Source organism: Dromaius novaehollandiae, chromosome W (genome assembly GCF_036370855.1).
Source record: "Dromaius novaehollandiae isolate bDroNov1 chromosome W, bDroNov1.hap1, whole genome shotgun sequence".
NCBI lineage: Eukaryota > Metazoa > Chordata > Aves > Casuariiformes > Dromaiidae > Dromaius > Dromaius novaehollandiae.
Window position 1 is genome coordinate 3,169,639 of NC_088130.1, and position 25,540 is coordinate 3,195,178.

The 25,540-nt window shown below is 44.2% G+C and overlaps 1 protein-coding gene across 3 annotated transcripts in view; it reads left to right on the forward strand.

Annotated features, from left to right (window-relative positions):
• The first annotated feature begins 9,317 nt into the window (after positions 1–9,317).
• The window catches only part of LOC135324219 (SH2 domain-containing adapter protein B-like), a 103,016-nt gene continuing 86,793 nt past the window's right edge, over positions 9,318–25,540 (forward strand). For all 3 annotated transcript variants that reach the window (XM_064499993.1, XM_064499994.1, XM_064499995.1), the window contains exon 1: positions 9,318–10,429. In XM_064499993.1, the coding sequence (XP_064356063.1) occupies positions 9,818–10,429 (612 nt within the window). In that variant the 5' untranslated portion in view covers positions 9,318–9,817. The remainder of the gene's footprint in view (positions 10,430–25,540) is intronic.

Below are 25,540 nucleotides of genomic sequence, written 5' to 3' on the forward strand. Positions count from 1 at the left end.
CTACCCCCATTGGGATGAATCTCACCCTGGTAAAGAAACTACTACAACATGATGATTTGCATCGACTGCTAGAGCGCATCCGGAACAGTGGACAGAAAACTCTAATCACTGTTCACCATGATGCAAAAGAGATACATCATATCTTAGAAAGGGTAAAAAGGGACGGAGAACATCATGGCTGGGAAACTCTTCTAGGGTGGTCACCAACCGCAACAGGGATTTATAATCATGTATTGCACCCAGTAGTAGTTGTGTTAAGTTTAACTGTTATGCCTATTGCTTACGATCATATTATACATAAGATTATGGAAAGTGATAGTATGCCTCGAAAGACTTCGAGAACTCTGTTTAAAATATTAGCAGGGATGCTTCATAAAAACAAAGGGGGGAAACTGTTAAAGAATAGTGAATTGAAACTGTCTAGAAATGGCTGCTTAGCACAACTTATATAAAACTTGCTTAGCATGAGTGGCTAGATTTGCTGAAGCCTTAGGCCAAGCGTGGGAAAAGTAACGAATCTTTACTTAGTTTAATAAAAAATAGTGCCTCAGAGCTCGTTCAGGCTGGGCAGATAAGGGAGCCACACGCAGTCTGCGCACCTGTGTCACCGACTCCGAGAGGGAAAACGCCAAAACAATGGGGAAAAATAAGACCTTGGGAGACAACTGCCAGACCCAACAAAAACAGAGGTACAACCGTCATCAGAGACTGCAAAAAACAAGAATAAGGAGAAAAACAGCTTGCCTCAGAAAGATGATGAGACCCAATGAGGAGCAGGAGACCCCAGACCAAAAAATTACTATTGGTCTAACTATCGCGTGAGGGGTGGGAAATGGAAGTCGAAAAGACTATAATTACCCAGAATTTGTTTATGTTAGGGTCCCTCTTCGGAGGCACCCAGCTCGAGCTGTAATTACGGCACGCGCGTGATTAAAATTATCTGATTTGTTTTCATTTGACTCTGAACTTTTCTGCGGGAACCTAGGGTCGAGCCCTGTTATGGTGGCCGACAGGCCTAACTTCCATAACACGAAAGCCTTCCCGAAGTCAAGGTAGACAACAGCCACTGCTCTCCCCTCATCTACCCAGCCAGTGATTCCATCATAGAAGGCTATCAGGTTGGTTAAGCATGATTTCCCCTTGGTGAATCCATGCTGACTGCTCCTGATCACCTTCTTGTCCTTCACATGCTTAGAGATGGCATCCAGGATGAGCTGCTCCATCGCCTTTCCAGGGATGGAGGCGAGGCTGACTAGCCTGTAGTTCCCTGGGTCCTCCTTCTTGCCCTTTTTGAAGACTGGAGTGACATTAGCTTTCTTCCAGTTCTCAGGCACCTCTCCTGATCGCCATGTCCTTTCAAAGATGATGGGGAGTGGCCTAGCAATGGCGTCCGCCAGCTCCCTCAGCACTCATGGGTGCATCCCATCAGGACCCATGGACTCGTGGATGTCAAGTTCCTCCTCCCCCCCCCCCCCCAAGAGTAAAGTAATTCCTGTAGGAGGTCATTTTGGATATTGGGAAAGTCTGATATTTCTAGTAATACCACATATAGTCAATCGGACAAAGGAAATAGGACAGATTTTTGACGGTCAAGATTTGAGTCACAAACCAGTCTTTACCTGGGATTTGATAATGGTGTAATATGCACAGATAGGAGAAACTCAAGTGCATTATGGGTGCTAAACACCTGCTCTGAAATACCTGGCAATGGTCGCCAAGAGAGAAGCGTGTCAGGAAACACAGAAGCTTTCTATATTTTGTGATGGCAGTTCTTAACATGCAGAACGTGTTTGATCTTTTGTCCAGCCCAAGACCACAATAACCAGCAAGATTTTCCTCCTTTTGAGCACTGTTCTGTGGGTATTTCAACATGAGGAGCTAGTCAGAGTATCCAAAAAGTAGAACTTATTTGTTTACCCCTTTGCAAATGTATTTTCAAGCAATAACAGGAACAACCCCCAAACCCCAGACACAGTAGAATAACTGCAGAATTAGAGCAGCATCCTTGGGCATTTATTAATCCAGAGAGTTATTTCCTTGGTATGTTATCTGCTCCTTTTTCTTGATTATTATTCTTAATTATAAATGCAATTAAAATTTATTTCAATTTTTATTAAACATGAAAACCAGAAGCAAAAGAGTAAACAAATCTCTCTCAAATTTCAGAGAAGTTTCTCTGTAGCTTCATTATTTAATTGATATAACTGGTGATACACACGCTTAGTCAGGACAAACCAATGAGTGCAATAATAAGCACATATCAAGTGCCAGATCCTCATTTGGTCTCAGGGAAGATAAGAATCTTAGCATTATGTGGAGGACTGGCTTGAGGGCAGAGGTCATGTGAAGACTGAACAACTAAAGGAAGCAGAACTAAGTATATATCGCACACAGTTGATGTGAGCCAAGTCCCGTATGAGAGTAAAAACAGTTAGAGCCAAGGACACATTGTCCTTGGCTCCAAGGTGTTATCAATGATTAGTCCTGGGAACTTGCGGGTGATGTAATGCAGAAGTTGCTGGGTAAACCAAATTGCTGTTACCAATAAGGAGCTCAGCTTTTGCAATATGTATGAGCCTGATTAGTCCTGTGCTATATAAAGAAAGACCACACCTAATAAAGTTGAAGTACACTGATCACTCATATTGAGTGTCTGGGTCTTCCCTCCGTCGGCTCCTCCCGTGCAAGTTTCCAACAAATGGCGCCCGAACAGGGACCCTGCCGGTCAGGGACTCGGTGATCAAGAACTCAGGAGTCGACAGAGTGCTAGAGACAGCTGGTCCTGCTGTGCTAAAGGCGACGAGACACAAAAGGGGGTCTACGTGCCAGAGCTACAGAGGAGGTGGAGAGGACACAAACAAAGGGGGTCCGTGCCCAGGACGAGACGGGGTCCTGCCAGAAAGTCTTGCCGCAGGTCTTGCAAAGGTTGCAACGGTAAGTGAGTAACCACGGAGCGACAAGCGGCTTATTATTTATTAAGATGCTTTTTAGAAAAGCGAGGTACTCAAGGAATAGAATGTCATAAGGAACTCCCAGGGCTATTAGCTGACGGAGTGGCTAAGGGGTGTTTTGTTAACCCAGATACCATGTTCGAACAAACTGAATGGAAAAAATTTGGGGACAAGTTGTTTGATGAAGTAATAAGTGACAACAAGACAGTAAAAAAAGCTGATGAAGCCGTGGAGGGCAGTTACTAATGCTCTCGCACCTCAAAAAAAAAAAAAAAAAAAAAAAAGGGAAAAAGAAGAAAAAAAAAAAAGGGAAAAAGAAGGAAAAAAAAAGAAAAAAAAGAAAAAAAAAGGAAAAAAAAAGAAAAAAAAAAGAAAAAAAAGGAAAAAAAAAAGGGGGAAAAAAGAAAAAAAAGAAAAAAAAAGAAAAAAAAAGAAAAAAAAAAGGAAAAAAAAAAAAAAAAAAAGAGGTAGCTGCCGCCGCCGCGGAGCGTTTGGGAAGCCCCGATGGGTTCAAGGAACCCCCGCATGCAGAGGTGTCCCCTGTGTTCCCATACCCATCACCCCCCTCGAACCTTTACTATTGCCCAGGGAGGGTCTGGGAACACAGGCCTGCCAAAAGGAGCAACATTGACCATACGGCAGATCCCCCCTCCTCCCTCAGCGCCTCCCCCCCTCTCTCCCCCCCCCTCTCTCCCCCCCCCTCTTTCTCCCCCCCTCCCTCTCTCTGTCCCCCCCTCTCTCTTCTCCCCCCCCCCCCTTTTTTCTCCTCTCCTCCTCCTCCTCTTCCTTTGGCCACAGTTATCTGAGGACACCCATCTCAGGCTATCAATGTGAAATAAGTTTTTCTCTATGATATTAATGGTCAGAAACCACTAATAAAAGCAGTTTGAAAAAAAAAAAAAAAAGAAAAAAAAAAGAAAAAAAAAGAAAGAAAAAAAAAAAGGGGGTATCCCATCTTATATGGGAATAAAGCAGGGCCGGGAAGAGCCTTTCGGCTTATTTATTGACAGAGTAGCCAATGCTATACAAGCAGCAGGGGTACCAGATTACCTGAAAGGGACTATCTTGAAACAATGTGCAATACAGAATAGTAACCCTTCAACGCGTAGTATTTTAGCCACACTCCCGGGAACATGGACTATTGAGGAGGGGCTAGAAAGAATGGCGCAGGTACCTGTAGGACCGCAAGCTATGCTAGTAGAGGCAGTGAAACAATTAGGAGAGAGCATGAGAGAGCAAGCACAGGCGTTGCGGGATAATATGCAACAGAATCAAAGACAGGTATTCGCTGCCCTTGCTCCTTTGCAAAACCCCGGCGGAAATATCCCCCCTAATCGACGATCGGCACACTGCTACCGATGCGGCGTTGTTGGTCATCTTCGCAGAGAATGCCAAGCTAGTAGAGTATGGTGTCCCAACTGCAAAAGCAACAAACATGATGGAGCGGCTTGCTGGAAGGCTGGTTCGGGAAACGCCCAAAGAAGCGGGACGAGCCGCCCCGCGACGACACAAAAGGCGGCCTTCACCACAACAACTCAGCAACCCCCGCAGTTAACACAACCACCTCAGCCGGCGCCCAGCTCCACTCCGAACGCCATGAACCCCTTTGTCTTCGACCAGCCACCAGAGGGAGTCTCGGACTGGACTTGGCAACAGCAGTAGATGCCACCTTATTGGATACAAAGCCAACAAGAATCCGGACGAATGTCTACGGACCAGTAACTATTAATCATGAGCCGATAGGTGCCTTACTGATTGGAAGATCGTCCGCTACAATGAAAGGATTACAAGTTTTGACAGGATTGATCGACAAGGACTATTTCGGGGAAATACAAATTGTGGTTTCAGCAATGTTTCCACCTATGCACATACCACAAGGATCGAGAATAGCTCAACTTATTCCGCTTCCCCACCTGACTGAAGGGGTGGCACCAGCGAAAGAGCAACCACGAGGCTATGGTGCTTTTGGTTCCACTGGAAGTGTAGTATTACTGACTGTTGGAATGCATCAAAGGCCCCGACAAACCGTGACTGTAAGGTATAAAGAAGAATCTATACGCACTAATGCCTTATTGGACACTGGAGCGGATGTATCAATAATTAGCACTAAGATTTGGCCCCAACATTGGCCAACCCGAGAGACCAGCTCTATGGTAGCTGGGGTAGGCGGGGTCACCCTCGCCCGAAAATCATCGACGCTACAATGGACTATAGGGAACAAGGTGGTGAATTGCTCCGTTTCCATTTTACCCCTACCTGAAGGAGTGCAAGCCTTAATAGGGCGCGATATCCTTGCCCAGATGGGTATGGTGCTTACCTCGGAACACCCTTTATAGCACTGGCCATTGCCTGGACTTTCCCAATCCCACTCAGCTGGAGGACTGATCAGCCTGTGTGGGTAGAGCAATGGCCGCTTAAACGGGAAAGTCTCATTCAAGCACATGAACTAGTAAAGGAACAGTACAAACAAGGTCATCTAAGACTATCTACCAGCCCTTGGAATACCCCAATATTTGTGATCAAGAAAAAATCCGGCAAATACAGACTTTTACATGATCTACGTGCTGTAAACAGACAGATGCATGACATGGGCGCTTTACAACCGGGGTTACCCAGCCCAGCAATGATCCCAGAAGGCTGGCACCTGCTAATCGTAGATTTAAAGGACTGTTTCTTTACCATAGCCCTCCATGAAGATGATAAACAGTGATTTGCATTTACACTCCCTGCTATCAATAGAGAGGGGCCAGACCAAAGATTTGAATGGACAGTACTACCGCAGGGTATGCGAAACTCACCAACCCTCTGTCAACTCTATGTCGATGCGGCACTTCAACCGTTACGTCAACAGTGGCCAGAGACCATGATATATCACTACATGGACGATATATTGTTGGCACAAAAAAACCCTTTTTCTCCTGAACAAAAATTTGATCTAATCACACAATTAAAGAAAAAGGAACTTGTGATGGCCCTGGAAAAGGTACAGGAATCCAGCCCCTGGCAGTATCTAGGTTGGCATATTTCGAATGCCACCATCAGACCACAGAAATTGACAATCAGGACTGACATAAGAACACTCAATGATGCTCAAAAACTATTAGGAGACCTCCAATGGATCCGTCCGGTTGTCGGCATTCCTAATGAACTCTTAAATCTGCTACGCCCCTTGCTGAAGGGAACAGACCCAGCGGCTGCCGTCACGCTCACAGAGGAACAGCAACGGGTACTCCAGGAAATTGCATCGCTAATTACTACGCGTGCTACGCACCGACGCCTGGAAAATCAGCCACTTGATCTTACTATTTTATGTGGCCCACAATACCTAATGGGAGCCATTACACAACACAAAATAAAAACGGGGGAAAAAAGAGGGTTGGTGGAACCCATTGTACTAGAATGGATAGCACCACCGTTACAACCAAAACGAACTATTCAAGAAAAAATTTCAACGCTGGCCGAACTCATTAGGACACTCTTCGCCCCTGACTTACATGATCAGCGTTGGTCAAATCTGACTGCAGCAATCAAACATAGAAGAAGTGAGAATCGTCGAGGCAAACGTGAATTGAAAAAACTAGGTTCAGATTGCGCTGATGATGTAGAATTATGGGGGCCTGCGGAAAGGTTTTTCGCCGCAGCTTTAGCTCCTAACGTTGCAGTTGCGCATGCCATGTCTAATCTAAATAAACTTGCTTGTTGGGCTGTTAGGCAATCAAATGTTACTACACAAATTCTCTCTGAAATGTCACAGGATATGGATAGCCTGAGACATGCAGTGTTGCAAAATAGAGCAGCTATAGACTTTCTGCTTTTGGCACAGGGACGCGGGTGTGAGGATTTTGAAGGAATGTGTTGTTTTAATCTTTCTGATCATGGACAGTCAATCCATGAGCAATTGAAATGGCTAAAGGACCACACCCAGAGAATCACCGTACAGTATAATTGGTTTGATGATCTGTTTAGAAAGATGTTTGGTAATGTGAGTACCTGGATTTTGGGCTTGATCAAAGAAGGGCTACGTATTCTATTCATAATTGTATTAATTTTAATTGCTGTAAGAGTGATTTTTGGCTGCTTAACACAAAAGCTTGAACAATTAACTGAAAAGGTCTTTCTCGCACAAAATAAAAACGGGGGAATTGTGGAGGACTGGCTTGAGGGCAGAGGTCATGTGAAGACTGAACAACTAAAGGAAGCAGAACTAAGTATATATCGCACACAGTTGATGTGAGCCAAGTCCCGTATGAGAGTAAAAACAGTTAGAGCCAAGGACACATTGTCCTTGGCTCCAAGGTGTTATCAATGATTAGTCCTGGGAACTTGCGGGTGATGTAATGCAGAAGTTGCTGGGTAAACCAAATTGCTGTTACCAATAAGGAGCTCAGCTTTTGCAATATGTATGAGCCTGATTAGTCCTGTGCTATATAAAGAAAGACCACACCTAATAAAGTTGAAGTACACTGATCACTCATATTGAGTGTCTGGGTCTTCCCTCCGTCGGCTCCTCCCGTGCAAGTTTCCAACAGCATTATTCATTCTCTCAGTTTGAACAGATTGTGAAGCCTGTCCTAGTGCTTCTATTCCAAGAGGTGTAGGGCCCAGCAGAAGCTTGCATTCAATTCAGAACATAGCATTTTAGAGTTTATTATTTCCCAGAGCAATTTTAAGAGAGTTGCCTCTTCCACTACTACCCCTCGCCCCCGAGTCTAAAGAACAGAATTCCTGTCCCACATGTCCCAAGCTTGTTCGCCTCTCTGAATTCATGAACATGAAATGGCAGCAGGGAGTAACACAAAAGCAATAGTCTGAAAATTGCTGTAACAATTTGGAATAGTGTGAATCAAAGGGACAAAACAAGTGACAAGGAACAAGTGGAAGGAAAAAATGAAAGCTTTTTATTGCTTGTGTATATGGGCCTGAAGTCTGGCTAGTGAAGGACTCAAAGATGTAGGTATGAGGCCTTCTCTGCCCTTATCCGAGGCTGACTCCTAGTTCTGCAATGCAAATAGAACAGAAACACCATGAACTCCTTCCTTCCAGACTGGTCTGCATAATTGCAACTCTACTAGCTACACTCTTACTCAGGCCTTCAGTCTCCTGACCTTCCTGTGGCAGAGGCCATAAAGAGACCCAGAGAGATCAGGCTAGGTGCAAACAGGTGATGCCCCACTGAATATCTATTCAATGCCTCAAGCCTTCTCCAAACTCAGTTCAAATCAGTGCTGGGATGGTGACTAAAGATCCAGGTGAGACCAACTTGGGTTGGGCAAAATGCTTGGGAGAACTTGCTACCCATAAAACAGCCCTTGTTACAATGGACGTTCATTCTTGGGCAGATAGTAAAGAATGCGCCTCAGGAATGCAAACGAGAGCCAAAACTAGCTGCTCCCACCCACAGCAGGCCAGAAGGCTGCACACCCTCCTGGCAGATGCAGGATTGGCAGATTCACACAGGTATCATCTCTGCATGTGATTTAGTGAGACTTTTGCCTTTAGCTAGGAATGCAGCAACACATCCTGGAAAAGCATCTACTAACACAAAACACAATATCCTGTTTGCTTAACAACCCCAGTTGCATGCAATGCAGGGCTTGGTGCTGTCCTTTGGGAGACTGGCTTCATTCTTCCTGCCTCCCCAGACCTCAGTGGGACTGGGTTTATCTACTCAAAGGATCTGCTTAAGGGTCCTGTCCAAACCCCCACCACCAACAACGAAGGTGGGGGGAGATTCAGAAGGCATCAGGGCTGGAAAGGTCAGAGGCTAAACCACACAGTCAGCTAGGGCCACATTGCCCTTGTTGCAGATGCATCTCCCCCTGTCCCCCAGAAGAGCTCAACAGGGTAATGTTTTCACAGGGGCTTTCAAAGCTTGAGCTGGCTCAGCAAAAGAGGAGTGACCGTGCTTTCTACCTCCCCCCCCCCCCCCCCCCCGTGCAGGATTGCAGCAGGAGGAGGGAGATCCCCTCTGTATCCTCTGTTCACAGGGGGGCGGGGCTTTCCTCCTCTGTCCTTTCCAGGATGCACCCTCAAAGCCTCGGTGGGTCCCACACCTTCCAACCTCGGCTCCATGTTCCCCTCCCCTCCTCTCCCCTCCCCCATCACCCTACCTGGAGCTAGATTGCTCCCCCTCCTCCCCGGAAATTTTTTGTTTTGCATTGTTTTTTTAAACGTCTTCCCCCTTAGCCATCCATGCTCACAGGAAGGAAGCAGCAACAGGCTCCTGGAAGCCCTGGGGAGAGAGATCAGCTTGATAAAAAAAGAACTCAAACACCACACTCCTCCCCCAAGATGAGGGCGTTGCACTGAGAAATCTCCCTCCTACCACCCAGCAGGCACCTCGCTCAGCCCCTCCCCACTTCTCTCCACCCCCCAGCCACGGTGATAGGCTGGGTCCCGGCGATGGAGCTTGTATACATATACGTTCCCTGCCTTCCTAGTACGTGCTGGGGTTGGGTGGTGCGGCGCGTGCAGTAGAGTTGGAGGGGCTATGCTCGGAGAAACTCCTCAGTGCAAGGGGAAAAAGTGCGTAGCCTGGGGGTAGGGAGGAGGAGCTGTTTCGTCCCTGCTGGGAAGTTAAAGACTTTGAGTGGTGCGTTTTGGTCCCTGTCGGCAAGTTGTGTGTGCGTAAAGGAAGGAGCAGCCTATCCGTCTCTCTTTCCCCTCCCTCGCTCTTGTCCATGTAAGTGCTGGGGGTTGCGGTCGCGCAGCGGCGATGAGTGGAGCTAGTGAGCAGGACCGCGAGGATAGCATATGGTCCTCAGTGGCCGCGGCTCGGGTGCACGCTCGGTCCCAGGACCTGGGCTCCGCGCGCCTCTCCCCCCCCCCCCCCATGGGTGCAGCGCAGTAGGGGTTTATCAGAGAGGATGGCCAAATGGCTGAACAAGTACTTCAGTCTGGGCAATAACAAGACCAAGAGTCCTCTGCGGCCTGACTACCACGATAAGCGCGATGGGGCCAGCAGCACGTCTGGCTCTGACGGCCTACACTATCACTATTGTATTTTGCCTGGCTTCCTACACCACCACCTGTGTGGCAACACCAGCGACCTGCTCTGTGCCTACCACGCCCAGAAGGACCGTGACTTTGAGGACCCCTACAGCAGGCCCGGCTCGTCCTTGTGCAAGTTGTGTGCTGTATACCACCTGGACTACTACGTGCCTGAGAACTTGGATGAGGCAGCCCCCAAGGCTTTCTCCTCCTCCTGTTGTGCCAGGACCTCTATGCTCTCTGCTGCTACTCCCATTGGCTCTCCACGCCTCTTCCACAGCCATAGCAAGAATCAGCTGGCCCTGCTGCCTAATATCAAGTACACTTCCTCTGAGCACCACCTCATCAAGGTTGAGAGTGGTTGCAGCCATGCTCCCGATAGCGCTGCTTCTATGGTCACTTGGAGTTCCCTGGGTAGTGTTGCCAAGAAGCTCAACAAGGGCCTCGAGCAACTGAAGACCCCTGCCCCCCCTACCAAGAAGGAGAAAGTAAGATGTCTCCTCTTCCTTTCTCCCCCTCCCCACCTTGGTCTAGGGTGTAGGGCTGGGCATGTACCCACCCTGGGAAGAGTTTTGGGGGGGGGGGGAATTGTTCACTAGCGGTTCAGTAGCATAACTCCATCTCGAGCTGATGTGAAGGGCTCACAGCTCCCCATTGCTGTGTGCAACTCTCTTCCCCCCCCCAATCCCCTTGGAGCCTTAAAGCATTAGCCTACAATTGCCCTGGTTGGGGAGTTGCCTTGCTCCAGACTTCTGGGCAAGCAGTGTGTGTGTGTGGGAGAGTAGTACCTTCTTGCTTAGGCTCTTGAACTCGCTTCCCTTATGCTGGAACAGATTTGCAGATATGTCCAGCACTGCCCTGAGGAGCACAAAGTCTCCTCCCTTCCTCCACCATCTTGACTTGGTGTGCAACTACTGATAGGAGCTTGAGTCCCTGGGGGGATGCCTGGGAAGCCCCAGGCTTTTGGGATAAAGTTGTGGCCCTTCTTGGGCCTTCTGCAAGTGGTTGTGGTGTGTATACTTTGCTACCTCTCCCCTGGTCCAAAGAAAGAACGAGATTCTGTGTGAGTGGGGAGAAGAGGCGCTAGGCGTGCATAGTAGGGTTGGATGGGGGAAAGGGAGCTTATTTTTGCCTGTGAACTACTATGATTTGAGAGCCACTCATGATTTGGGTAGTCACATACAAAGGATGTCACTGCAGGGTTGGGTCCTGGTGCTTAGTGATGGATTAAGCCCAGAGGTACTGATGTGATGATCCTTGGAGGCATACTGCCTGCTGCTCCCTTGTTCTCAGTGTAACTGTCATGGATGCATACCAAGTCCTTGGCTTATTTCTAGAGAGTGCTGTAATTAAAATCTTGCAATGTTGCCTTGTCTTCCTGTGTGAGAACTGGTTCTTTGCTAGGAGTGCACAGAGGCTGCTTGGTCTTGCTTGCTTGTGTTTTTCTCCATGCTGTAACTTAAGTTGCAGGAGTGTTGCTGGTGGCTTTTTTTTTTTTTTTAAAGTGCCTGTGCTTCTTGACAGCTGTTCTGTGTAGGGTGAGCAGTATGCCTTAAAGGCCTCCATATGCAGGAGACTCTCTAATTGAATAAATCAAATCTCAAGATCAGGGAAATGGTAATAAGGCTGCTGTACAGACCGCTTAATAGCCAAGCATGCAAAACATTTGGAAAGGTCATCTTTGTAGGTTAATAATCTTCCACTAACCCGAATTATTTTGCTGCTTGTTACAGGCTTTGGGTGTGGGGTAGTAGGCTTGTGCACTCTAGGTGATGACTGTGCATCAACTGAGCTCCTTATGTCTGTTGCAGACTGATTAACCCATAGGAAGGCTTTATGTTGTGATAATATCAGACTGCCTGCTTTATAAGGTGGAGATTTGTCAGATGTTTGTAAGTGACTTTTTTTGCCTCCCAGTTCAGTGGTGAAGGTGAGGTCCTTGAAAGTCCTGTCAGTTGCAGCATGGTTATGTGTACATAGCTTTGTGCCATCATGGGCACAGACCTGAAGCAGACTACAGAGCTACAGGCTGTCACAATTGCTGTGTTGTCTTCTAGTAGTGTTTCTCTACAGGTATTTACCAAGTACTGTAGACACTGGTGGAAAAAGCTGTGCTCTGATGAATTAGATTACAGATGGTGAGCTCTGTAGCAGGAAAGTAGCACTAATCATTTTATAAGCACAGTCTGTATCCCCATCTTGTAGGGATGACAGTATAATTTTGCTTTCTGTTATCATGGAAATTATATATTTTTTTTCTAATTGACAATTATGTAAGTTGGAGTATGAGTTCAGTGTAACAGTTGCATTGCAAGAATTCCTAATAACTGTTAAACACTATCAGTTTAAATGATCTGTGTGTGCATGTTTAACCATATAACATTATTGCATTGAGTGATGATGCATTTCCATGACAATCCGAGTTGATAAATTATATCCTGTCCAGATGCAGTCCCAAATAAATCAGCTTGTCATGATGATAAGATTAAAACTCTAGGTGCTTATTACATTGCTAATCATTTTTAGATGTTCCTGACTGCAAGCAGTTTCAGAAAATTGAATAATTCAAGTGAAAATCTCAATATATGTTTCAGTCTTCTGTCAGTTGCATGAGTTGAGACCGTGCATTCCCTCCTAGGCAAATACTTCTTACAACTGTATGCTCTAGGGAAAAAAAAATACTGCTCAGGGCAAAGCACTTCTAAATACAACTGATGGATTCTTATTGGGCATGGGTTTTGGGGGTTTTTGTGTTTTGTGGGTTCTTTATTTTTTTTAAACTGTCTTTCAAAGTAGAAACTGCATCTGTTATCAGGTGTCTTGTTATAAAAATGTATGCTGTAATCATCCAACTCAAAGAACTGCTTTTTTTAGTTCAGTGGCTTCTCTAAGCCCTTGTTGCAGGGGTCATAACAGATCTTAAAGCTACAAGTTGCTCATCCAACATAAATGTAATTCCAAAAGGTTGCAGAACACTCATACTGTATCTTTCTGTTGTTTGAGAGAGAGAGAGAAATGCAAGTGGCAGGCAGTCTTAAAATGTCTAAGAGACAAAAACAGCTCTAAACCTCAAATGGCACATACTAGTGTGACCTTTCCCCCAACCTTTCTATAGCTGGTTGATAAACTTAATGTAAAAGCTGCAGATCTCTGAGCCCTCCTCCTCACCCCAATTAAGCTTTGTGTAGCATCTTGCAGTGGTGGGAGAGTAGTGCTATTGCTGTCTCTTCTTAAAATGTCTGTGCTTCCATTTGTTTCTTCTTTATAATTATTGTCCTGTGGAGGTGTGTGGGGAGAGGTGACATGTACATTCTGTTGTAACTTTTGCTAGTGCTTTTTGCCATGAAATAAATGAAAGGATCTTGTATAAGCAGATGAGGTCTGGGGGAGTGAGGGAGCAGTAGGTAAAATTCAAAGCAGTTGAGAGCATGCAGAGAGGTGGGAGAACTGTGTATGTGGTCATGTTAGAAATTGCCAAGCTTTTTTATTTACTGGCCTTTATCCTCCGCTATGCCTCTGTATTAACTCCTGGGCTGTTGACTGTAGTACAAAGCACTAATTCTCATTGTACTGCAACACATGGAAGGGTGGGAGTGTTCAAAGTGTTAGGTTTGAGGTTGAAAGTTGTAGGCAAAAGCATCAGAGGGGAGGGGACATAACTTGCATCTCCTAAATCTCCTTTTATTTTCTGATATGGTCCTCCCCTCCCCCCCATTTCCCTAGAGTCTTGTCTTTCAACTTTGTCTCAGTCACACCTGTTTGTATTCTTAAATTTCCTTAGGGTGCCTCTAGTAATTCAATATCTTGCATTTCTACAGTAGCTTTAATCCTGAAGGATTTGAAAGCATTTCACAGACCCCCATACACGAGATTCATACTGGCCACTGATGAACTCAAACCACTTTTAGTGTATAACATAACGATTATTTAATAGTGCTGTGGGACCAGGGTTCCAAAAGGTAACTGGATGAAGAATGTGTGTAAGCAGAACACCTTTCTTCAATTCAAATCTTGCTCTTTTTGTTGTCCGAAAAGCAGATTCGTTGCCCGGTGTGCAATGAGCCAATAATTACACACTCAGGAGAGACATTTATTTATTTATTTCAGAGTTGCGCAAGCCTGGGTGCTCGGTGGTTTCCCACAAATCAAGCACACCCCCCCCAACTTTTCAAGTAGCATTTATACACACAAATTGCCAGATTTGCGACTTTCCCTTTTACACTGATTGGTTAGTGATTTCTTCATTCCCTGGATCCCACCCCTGTTCCTCAAGGTCCTGGTCAATTAACACTGCCCCAGCTAGGTCAGTAGGTGTTATCTCCCAAGGTCCTGAGGAAGAAGACATAATCCAGACCCCTTAATCAACACTGTTTCAACAGTGAGAGGAGGCTTTGCTTCCCAAGGTCCTGGCACCCAAACAGGCCTTATTTCTCAGCCTTGACATCCTCCCTTTCGGAGAGTGGGGCACAGGAATGCAGACTGCTTGTAACTCCCTTATCTTTCCAGCCTGCACCAGCCCTGAGGCCCTTTCTTACCGCACTAGGAGCGCGGCCTAAGGCTTCAGCAAATTTAGCTACTCATGCTAAGCAAGTGTGCGGCTACTCATGCTAAGCAAATTCTGCCTAAGATAGAAGTTATCCAAATCTACCTACTTCAAACATTCTTTCTGAGCTTCTCAGGGTTGTCTTGTAACAATTCCCCCCTTTGAGACTTATATGATCATTTTCATATTAGTCTCACTCTCTTAAAATCTTTCCCATATTAGTTTTGTATAACACTTAGAAATGTATTGAATCACTACATAAACGCATACAAAAACTACTAGCACCATTCCCAAAATTGTTAAACATTTTTTAACCCATGAGCTCACATCAGGGAACCAGGAAGTCAACCATTTCCATGTTTCTTCAAATCCGAAAGAAGTATCATCTTTCTGAACCTCATGTAAGATTTCAGTCTGCTTCCAGATTTCATTTAGATCGGTAGAAATTCTCCCGCTTTGATCCACATATACACAGCAACTAGTATTTATTACTGTACATACTCCTCCCTGAGATGCCAATAACATATCTAGAGCCATCCTGTTTTGGGTACTTATTTTAGCAATTTCTGAAACCTCCTCTTGTAAAGCTGCAATGGCATCAGAGGTTTTATTCCCTATTTTTTCAATAACTGCTGAAATATTTACTATTGCTTTTTCAAGTTCACTCACTCCCAATTGTGGAAACAGCCACCTTACGAATGACTGAAACCTAGTAGGTCGATCTATTAAAGGATTATTGACCCTCTTTTGTCTCCTCATGAATGTTCTTAGCCAGGATTTTTGATATTTATTACTCAATTCTTTTCTTATAGTAACATTAGGGATTATTGCCCCTAAAGTACATGTCCCTGACCAATTAGGAGGTAGCACTTTTCGTGCCTTGTTCCCACACAACCAATACCATCCACTACCTTTCGGAACATGCCACCCATTTAGTTCCTTACTTGGCCACTTATAACCTATTTCAGGTATATGAGAGCAATTTTTATAACCTCCCACCTTAATGGCTCCAGTACAGTTGATCGGTTGCTTTCCATAGGGTACAGTTTTTTTCCCACCATCTATTACTATTATTACATCTTCGGATACATTGATAATAATCTCCTGTCACACTCTGGACTTCCCATTCCTGTTCGGTTGTTTCATCATATTTCGTTTGATCACTATCATTTCTTATCTGTTTCATAAATTCCATAAAGGAAAAATTAAGAGGCACTCCAGTTAGGGGGAAGCCCTTGTTGGAATGTTCAGGGAAGTGGGTACACACCCAGCAATCCTTCTGGTTAATTATCTTCATAGATTTCGTAATTACTTCCAAATGGAGATTGTGACTCCAAAATCCTTCCTGATTCCCTTTAATTGTTTGGCTCAGGCAACCTAGAAAAGCTAACCACCACATTTCTCCCCTGGTTATTAAGGAGAACATCATTTTTACACAGATAACATAACAACAATATTAACCCTATTCCTAACAAACAGATTAAAGCAATTCTTCCCTGAATACAATCTAAATTTAAAACCGATTCGCTTCTAATACAACTCATATATCTTTATATATTTTTAACTTTAAAGGTTGAACTTGTTCAGCTTTCCACGTCTCTCGAGGTACTGCTTTCACTCAGGTGTAGTGGATTATTTGTTGTTAGCAGTACAAGATACGGTCCTCTCCACTTTTCTACCAATGGCTCGTCCTTCCAGGTCCGAAGATACACTTGATCTCCCAGCTGGAATGAATGTACAGGTGAATCTAAAAGTACAGGAGATCTTAACTGGATGTACCTACGGAGAGAAGTAAGAACCTTTGCCATAGACAAGAGATAATCACTTAAAATTTGATTGCCCTTAACGTGCATTTGAATTTCATTTCCAGTTAAATTTACAGTGTAAGGTTTACCATACAGAATCTCAAATGGACTAACTTTCTCCCTAACCCTTGGGGTTATTCTGATTCTTAATAATGCCAGAGGTAGAACATCAGTCCATTTCATCTGAATCTCCTGACACAATTTTCCTACCTGTCTCTTAATTGTTTGATTCATTCTTTCCACTTTTCCACTGGATTGTGGCCTCCAGGGGGTATGTAAGTCCCATTTAATTTGTAGTATTTTTGAGATTTGCTGTACTATTTCTGCTATAAAATGAGGTCCCCTATCTGAAGAAAACCCTTCTGGTACCCCAAATCTTGGTATAATTTCTTTTAATAACATTTTTACTACTTTCCTGGCTTTATTGGTACGACACGGGAAAGCCTCAGGCCATCCTGAAAAGGTGTCAACAATTACCAACAAATATTTATATCCATTACATTTTGGTAATTCAGAAAAATCAATTTGCCAGTAATCCCCAGGCATGAAGCCCCTTTTTACTTCCCCTGGGGGGGGCTTCTTCTGAATCTTGGGATCATTTCTAAGACAGATTTCACATTTTTGTGTAATACCCTTTGCAATTATTAGCATACTGACTCCCACAGCAAATCTTTTAACTGTTTCAACAAGTGACTCGGCTCCCATGTGGGTGCTATCATGTATTTGCTTCATCAGCTTCTTCATTATCGGCAAAGTTACCACACATTGTCCAGTAGATGTTACCCACCATCCTTCGGGAGTTTTTATGCATTTCAGTATTTCTGCTAATTTATTTTCTTTTTCAGTGTATACTGGAATTTCCATTTTTAACATTCTTTCTGGAACTAAGGCTGCCACCGACACGGATAATGCTGCCCTTTTTGCAGCCTCATCGGCCCTTTTGTTCCCTTTAACTATGTCAGTCTGTCCGGACTGGTGCGCTTTGCAATGCATTACTGCTCTTTCTTTGGGTTTATTAACTGCTTTGAGTAGTCTCATAATCTCCTTACTGTATTTTATAGGATTCCCTTGAGAAGATAGCAATCCTCTTTCCTTCCAAATTGCGCCATGGGCATGTATGACCCCAAAGGCGTATTTTGAATCTGTAAACACATTAGTTCGTTTTCCCTCTGATAATTCCAGAGCCCGGGTTAAAGCAATCAGTTCTGCTTTCTGGGCGGATGTATTTGCTGGTAGCGATCTTGCTGCGATTTCTCCTTCCAAAGTGACAACAGCGTATCCAGCCCTTCTTTCTCCCTTTACTATAAAACTGCTCCCATTGGTAAATAATTCCCAGTCGGGATTCTGCAACGGAATATCTCTCAAATCTGGACGGCTGGAACATACTCGCTCAATAGTTTGCAGGCAGTCATGAGCCAACCTCCCCTCTTCATGAAATGGTTTACATCCTACTCGGGGATAACCAGTGATGCCCTTTTTGTTCTAAAACTGCTGCAACAGCATGTGGTACATAAACAGTCACTTTTTGTCCCAATGTCAATTTTCGTGCCTCTTGTATTAACAGCACAGCAGCTGCAACTGCTCTGAGGCATCCTGGCTACCCTGCACTCACTTTATCCAGCTGTCTTGAAAAATAAGCCACAGGTCTTTTCCAATTTCCTAAAGTCTGTACAAGCACTCCCAAAGCCTGGTGCCCTCTCTCATGTACATAAAGCTCAAATGGCTTTGTTAGGTTCGGAAGTCCTAATGCAGGGGCACTCATGAGAGCAATCTTGATTTCATCAAATCCTTTTCGGCATTCTGGAGTCCACTCCAGCAAGTTTCCCGGCCCCTTAACAGCTTCATATAAAGGCTTTGCCATTAATCCAAAATTAGGTATCCACAGGCGACACCACCCAGCCATTCCTAAAAATCCCCTGAGTTCTCTTTTTGATTTTGGGGGGGCGATCTGACAAATCGCTTCTTTCCTTTCGATTCCTAATTTTCTTTCCCCCTGGGATATTTCAAATCCTAGATAGATTATGTTTTCCTTCATGATCTGTACTTTTTTCCGAGACACCCTGTATCCCGCTGTTCCCAAAAAATTTAATAAACTGATGGTTGTTTCTCTACATTCTTCAATCGTGTCTGCCCCCAATAAGATATCGTCCACATACTGTAATAAGGTAGTGGTCTCTTTCTTACCTTGCCATAATTCTAATTCTTTTGCAAGTACATTACCAAAAATTGTAGGGCTGTTCTTGAATCCTTGAGGGAGTACTGTCCAGCACAACTGCATTTTGCGTTTCGTTGTAGGACTTTCCCACTCAAAGGCGAATAATTGTTGACTTTGTTCCTCCAAAGGAATACAGAAGAAAGCATCTTTTAAGTCCAATACTGTAAAATAGACATTGGAATCATTTATTGTTGTTAACAAAGTGTATGGATTGGGTACCACCGGGTGCACATCAGTCACTATCTGGTTAATAGCTCGCAAATCCTGTACTAGACGATATTCTTGTGAATGTGGTTTTCTTACAGGCAGGATTGGAGTATTGTACTCGGATTGACATTCTCGCAACAGTCCATACTTTAAGAAATTATTAATCATAGGCTCCAGTCCAACACGGGCCTCTAACTTCATGGGATACTGTTTTCGCCTTACCGGTTTAGCTCCTTGTTTTAATTCCACCTTTACCGGTTCTGCACATCTGGCTCTTCCAGGTTTCTCCGTTGCCCACACAAAAGGGACTACTGCGTCCATTACTTCAGAGGGAATTTCGCTTGGTCCATCCTCCACCTGTTCAGAATCCAGTGCTTTCTGCAACATATATGCTTGTGCCTTCCAGGCGTTACTTTGTGGAATGTGCACCTTAACTTTGTTTTGATCAAAGGTTATCTGTGCCCCCAGTTTATTCAGTAAATCCCTCCCCATTAGGGGTAATGGGCATTCTGGCATATATAAGAATTCATGTGTTAACACTCTATTTCCTATTTCACATTTAATTGGTTGACAGAAAGGTTTGACCTCTCGCTTTCCCGTGGCCCCAATTACTGGCATAGAGAATTTACTCATTGGTCCCTTACAGCTATTTAGTACTGAATATGCTGCTCCAGTGTCTACTAAAAATTTAACTGTTTCGTTCCCCAGCTTTACTGAAACCAGGGGTTCGGCTGGGGAATCCAATTCCTCAACCCCCGGTCCCTGTCAGTCTGAATCCTCTGTACCAATCATGAGCAAATCTGCCTCTGGAACAGATGCAGACTGAGGTTCCCAATGATCTGATTGTCTCTTCGGGCACTCATTTTTCCAGTGCCCCTTCCCCCTGCAAATTGCACACTGATCTCTCCTCAGTGGAATTCTATTTCCCAAATTCCCTCCTACTCTATGCCCTCTTCCACGTCCTTGTCCTTTCGGAAAACCCCTTCCCTGAGAGGGAGTTTGTGCCCGGGCAAATGCAGCTGCCAAGATTGCAGCATTTTGCCTCTTATCTTTCAGTTTCTCCTTTTGTTTTTCCTTTCTCTCTACTTCTTCCCTGTTATTGTATGCAATTTCTATTAATTGCGATATTGACATCCCCGACATACCATCTACTTTCTGAAGCTTTCTCCTTATATCTGGTGCTGATTGTCCTACAAATAATGTAGTAAAAGTCATTTTATTTGCTTCGTCCTCGGGATCCAAGTCTGTCCATTTTTGGGCAGTTTCACATAACCGCTCGTAAAATGCAGAGGGATCCTCATTCTTACCCTGTGCAACTTGATATAGTTTCGCAATATTTTTGGGCCTAGGTACTCCATGCTTTACCCCATATAATATTAACTGTTGGTACTGTTTAGTCATTAACCTGCCTGCCCCTGTGTTTTGATCCCAACCCGGTTCCCGGGTCGGCATAAAACGGTCTGGTCCGTCTCTAGCATTTTGTCTTTCATTCTCCTCTTGAGCTTTGTCTAATACCATTCTTTTCTCCTCAGGTGCAAGCAAAGTATTTAAAAGCACCTGTAAATCCTGCCAATCTGGATTATGATTCTCAATTATCATTTTAAAGGATTGATACATCTTTTCTGGATTTTCTCGGTACGACCCGGCAGACTCCTTCCAATTCATTAAATCTGTAGTTGAAAAAGGGACCTTCACATACACAGGCATCCCGTCTGGTCCGACTGCTTGACGCAGCGGGGCCTGAATCGCGGGATTTTGTTGAGCCCGAGTAGCCCGAGTTCTGCCTGCAATCGGGCTACATGTCTCACTTCCCTTATTTCTGCTATTAACACTATCTTGATCTCTTTCCGGAGAGACCAATAATTGTACATCCTCTTCCTCATCACCCGCTTTTAAACATCTTTTCCCAATGCTACAAGCAGAGCAACACCGAGGCATTTTCTCTTTGTTTCCCATCATCATTAACACATTTGAGTCAGAGATCAATAGCTTACATTTTTTTCTAGTTTCATGATCATTTCTCAGAGAGAAGAACAAATCTACATATGGGACCTCATCCCATTTGTTCTGTCTTCTGCAAAACAACATAAGTTGCAAGATTGTATTATAGTTTAGCGTTCCCATTTCTGGCCATTTTTCCTCATCCTCCAGTTTATACATTGGCCACCACTGAGTACAGTATTCCTTTAATTTTCTCCTTGTTAAAGGATTCCCACCAAACTTACTCCAATGTTTCAGGAACAGGAACAGGAGGATACCCCCACAGACTGTCCTGTTCCCATATTATTACCCTTAAAAGAACGTTCTTACCAATTACGCTTTTGTACACTCCAGTCGTCACTGTCCAAACGTGTACAAAGCTTTCCTTTGGTTACCACAACCAATTACCCTTGTATCATACCCTTTATGCAATGTCTCTTAATAATTACTGCGTTGCACCTTTGAGTCGCTTACCTGTTCCGACCAGGGAGGGTGCTCACGGAGTCCCCGAACAAAACGGTCGGTGCGCGCTGGAGTCCGATGAGCAGTGTCTCCCCGACGGAACTGGCAAGACGATCCGGGCAAGGCTTTACAGCGAGAGTCCCACCTGGGTCGCCAGAAAACTGTTGTCCGAAAAGTGGATTCGTTGCCCGGTGTGCAATGAGCCAATAATTACACACTCAGGAGAGACATTTATTTATTTATTTATTTCAGAGTTGCGCAAGCCTGGGTGCTCGGTGGTTTCCCACAAATCGAGCACACCCCCCCCAACTTTTCAAGTAGCATTTATACACACAAATTGCCAGATTTGTGACTTTCCCTTTTACACTGATTGGTTAGTGATTTCTTCATTCCCTGGGTCCCACCCCTGCTCCTCAAGGTCCTGGTCAATTAACACTGCCCCAGCTGGGTCAGTAGGTGTTATCTCCCAAGGTCCTGAGGAAGAAGACATAATCCAGACCCCTTAATCAACACTGTTTCAACAGTGAGAGGAGGCTTTGCTTCCCAAGGTCCTGGCACCCAAACAGGCCTTATTTCTCAGCCTTGACATCCTCCCTTTCGGAGAGTGGGGCACAGGAATGCAGACTGCTTGTAGCTCCCTTATCTTTCCAGCCTGCACCAGCTCTGAGGCCCTTTCTTACCGCACTAGGAGCGCGGCCTAAGGCTTCAGCAAATTTAGCTACTCATGCTAAGCAAGTGTGCGGCTACTCATGCTAAGCAAATTCTGTCTAAGATAGAAGTTATCCAAATCTACCTACTTCAAACATTCTTTCTGAGCTTCTCAGCGTTGTCTTGTAACATTTTGAGATGTTATCCATTTTAAGATGTAGCATGTTTTTTTTCTTCACAAAAAGCCTGTCTGTTTTCATAGAAAAGCAGTAACAATACTTCCCTAAAACCATGTTTGTAGTAATAATTAGTTTCTGAATGAGCCAGAAAAGGGCTCTCTGACTTTACATCAACGGTAACTGCAGCTGCACTGCATTTCCTGTGGGCATCTTCTGTTTATAGACCCTGTAAAACTTTTTGGATGATAGGCCAGTAGCATAGGACTGCAGAGGAGTGTTATGTTGCAGAAGTTGCATCTGAATGGATCTCATTCAAGTGAAGTGGTTTGTTTTTGTTTTGTTTTTGGTGGGTGTTTGGGTGTGTGTGTGTTTTTTGTGTTTTGTGGGGAGTAGTTGTTGTTTTCTGGGGTTTTGGGGGTTGTATTGGTGGTTGGTTTTGTTTTTTACTTGCTTGTTTGAAACTGCTTCCCTTCCAGATAAATGTAACTTTTGTCTCTAGTTTCAACTGACTACTTATTAGTTTCAGCAAACAAAAATCTTGCCCCATCTTCTGTGTAACTCCTCCTTGTGGTGTGTGTGGAAAGGAATAAAGTGTTAAACCCTCTGGGAGGGGATCTTGCTAGTCAAGGAAAAAGCATCTGTTAAGGGTAGGTTTGCTTGCTCTGATCTGAGCACTGGCAGCATACTGTGGCTACCATGGTCTGTAGTTGCTTTGTAACTCATCCATCCTTACAACTGAATAGAACAAGGAGGGTGTGTGTGTTTGGGGGAGAGTCTATCATCAGCTTCTGGTGCTCCTGTCTCTTCTCCTGTCCCATCAGATGTATGCATTAGAGAAATGAGTTGGTTATGGCTGATGCTTGGTGTTTGTGCCAAGCCAGAGATCTTGAAGAAATAAGTCCCTCTGCAAGTAGTTTAAACCTTAAAACTCATGTAATGAGCTCTCCTGCAGCTGTACCTCTCTGGCCAAAGAAATGCTGAGTTTGTGAACAGCAGTAACAAAGAAAGTAAGTGGGATGATTCTTCAATTGGTAGCAGCTTTTCTATAGGGAGGATTAAACAAATGACTCAAGGATGGGTCCCTCCTGCCCTTAACAACCCCCCCCCCCCCCGGGTAAACCAGAGTCACCAGTTTTGTAAGCTGCTCCAAGAGGCAGAGCTGACTCAGCTATTCTGTGCTTTCACAGTAGGGGAGTGGTTTGGGGGTGTTTTTGCCCCCCCCCCTCCCCCCCCAGCTCCTCCTTCCACAGAGTACTCCTCTAGGGTCAGGACCTAAATTTGTGACTCTGTAACCAAGTGTTCAGAGTCTGCTTTTGCTGGCCCTAATCCTTCTGTTGGTCCTGTTAGGATTTGGATTGCATTTAGATTGCACGTGTCCCCTTCCAAGGCTGTGAATTTTATTTTGAGAAAAGCAGTACCGAGGCTATGGAAGGATTGCCCGAACTAGTGTTTGAATTTAGTGCTTCATGGGGGGCCAGGTGCTGTGGGAAATGCCTTCCTGTGTGTGTCTGCGCTCCTGCGTGTGGGGGGGTGTTTTTTGAATTGAAACCAGGTGATCCTTTGGGGGCTGAGGGAGGGAATTGTGACACTTATTGAAAACTTTTCAAGGCTGTAAAACTGGGCAATGAAATTTGTTTCATAAATGGACACTTTATACAGAATGATTTCTACTGGAGCTAGTGACTACTTTATTCTGCTTCTAAACTCTGAGGATGAGGAATTTACAGTACTGTGGAAAGCCTGTGTTTAACCCATGTTCTCTCATGTCAATTCAAAGGGCATAAGCACTGTTTGTTTTTGATTATAAAGATTTTTTTTTTCTTATCACTGGCTGCAGTCACATGTTCCTGTCTCTGCTGTCATAGGGCACAACTGCCAGTCACATTTCTCAGGAGCTTCCTTGATGTTGCAGGATGGTGATCTTGTGTTTGTATGCCTCTTTATTATAGCTAGAGTTGGGGAGAGACCTGTTCATTTTTTCTTCTCTCTCTCAATATATAGCTAAAAGAAACTGTGACAAATTTTCACCTTAAATGTTCACCCCTCTATCTAGTTAAAAACAGAGGAAGGAGTAGTATTTAACCCCCCCCCCCATATTAGCAAGCGAGAGACTTACTTTCTGTGTAGTGTGTTAATTACTGTAATTCCTGTTGGACCCTCACAGAATAGAACTAATTGATCTGGATTGTCACCAAGTCTCTCTGACAATTGTAAGATGCTTTTCTGCACTACGGTTTGTGTCCCAGGGATAATTCTCCTGTATGCTTCAGTTCATGTAAGGATTTCTCCTAAAGACTGGACTTACTCTAGCATGTTAATTCCCATTGTATGGTTTTGTGTGTGTGTGTGTGTTCTCCCTTCAGCCAGAAACAGAAATCTGTGGAACTGTGCATTCAGGCTTATTCTTTGTTCTCTTGTCCTGGATGTGTATGGAGTTGTGCTTTTGCATATGTGAACGTTTCTTTAGACTTGGATTTAATATTGGAATGCATGTAGCTTTTTAAAATAAGAGTGTTTTTTAATGAACTGAAGAGTAAAGAACCTACAAATCGTGCCTTTGTGCTCTATGTTTTAGAGAGAATATATTCGTTAACTATGAAACTTGCATCTTGTGGCTGCTCCTTTAATCCTGTATCTGCTATTTAGCTTCTCTGGCAGGAAATATCTAGACCGTTAGCATCAAGGTATCCATCAATAGTAATAATCAAGGCATACTTATTTTCTTCTGTGCTTGAGTTTTAACATCTTACCTGCTTGGGAGAACTCCTCCTGTGACCTTGCCCAAAAACCCTTGTTGATTGCTCTGTTCTAGCAAGCTCAAATACAAGTCTTCACTTGTCTTAGATAAATGTACTTTTATGTATGCTCTGGAGTTTATTTGAACTACATTATAATAAAACAAAGAGCACTGAACACAACAGCATTTTTTTCTGTAGTGGAATATGTGAACTGCCTTGAAGTTGCTTTAATGATCCATATTTATTTTCTACCTTATTATTAGCTTGTAAGAAACTATTGTTGATGGCCTTGTCTCTTCCTTCTTTAAAGAATTGTCCCCTTCTTCCCCCCCCCCCCCCCCAACTTGCTATTCTACTAAAGCCAAGACTAATTTTTACTTATGGGCTTTTGAAAAGGGAGCTTAATGCAAGTGAATAAATCCATGTAGATGGATTACACGGTAAGAATATTCAGTGGAAAAATATTCTATTCCACTTGGATGATTGAAAACAAATACCTGTTCTTGGCTCTGGCAACCAGGAGGGTGGATTATACAAGGTATAGTCTGTAATAAACTCCTCTGATCCACCTGATATTCTGTAATTGATGATGAGAGGATTATACCAAGGCAAATTCTGATAGTGTCTGAAACGCTAGGCTAAATAATTTTGGTGCTAAAGCCTGTCTACTTGCTAGTGTCTGGAATAGAAAGATTCATAGGGTTTTGTAACAAGAGGCTTTATGTGGTCAAGCACAATTTTCCTTTGTTTTGTTGATTTCAGAGCTCTAGTATACTGGATAATCTCTTTGGAAGCTGAATAATTAGTCCTGACCATCTTTGG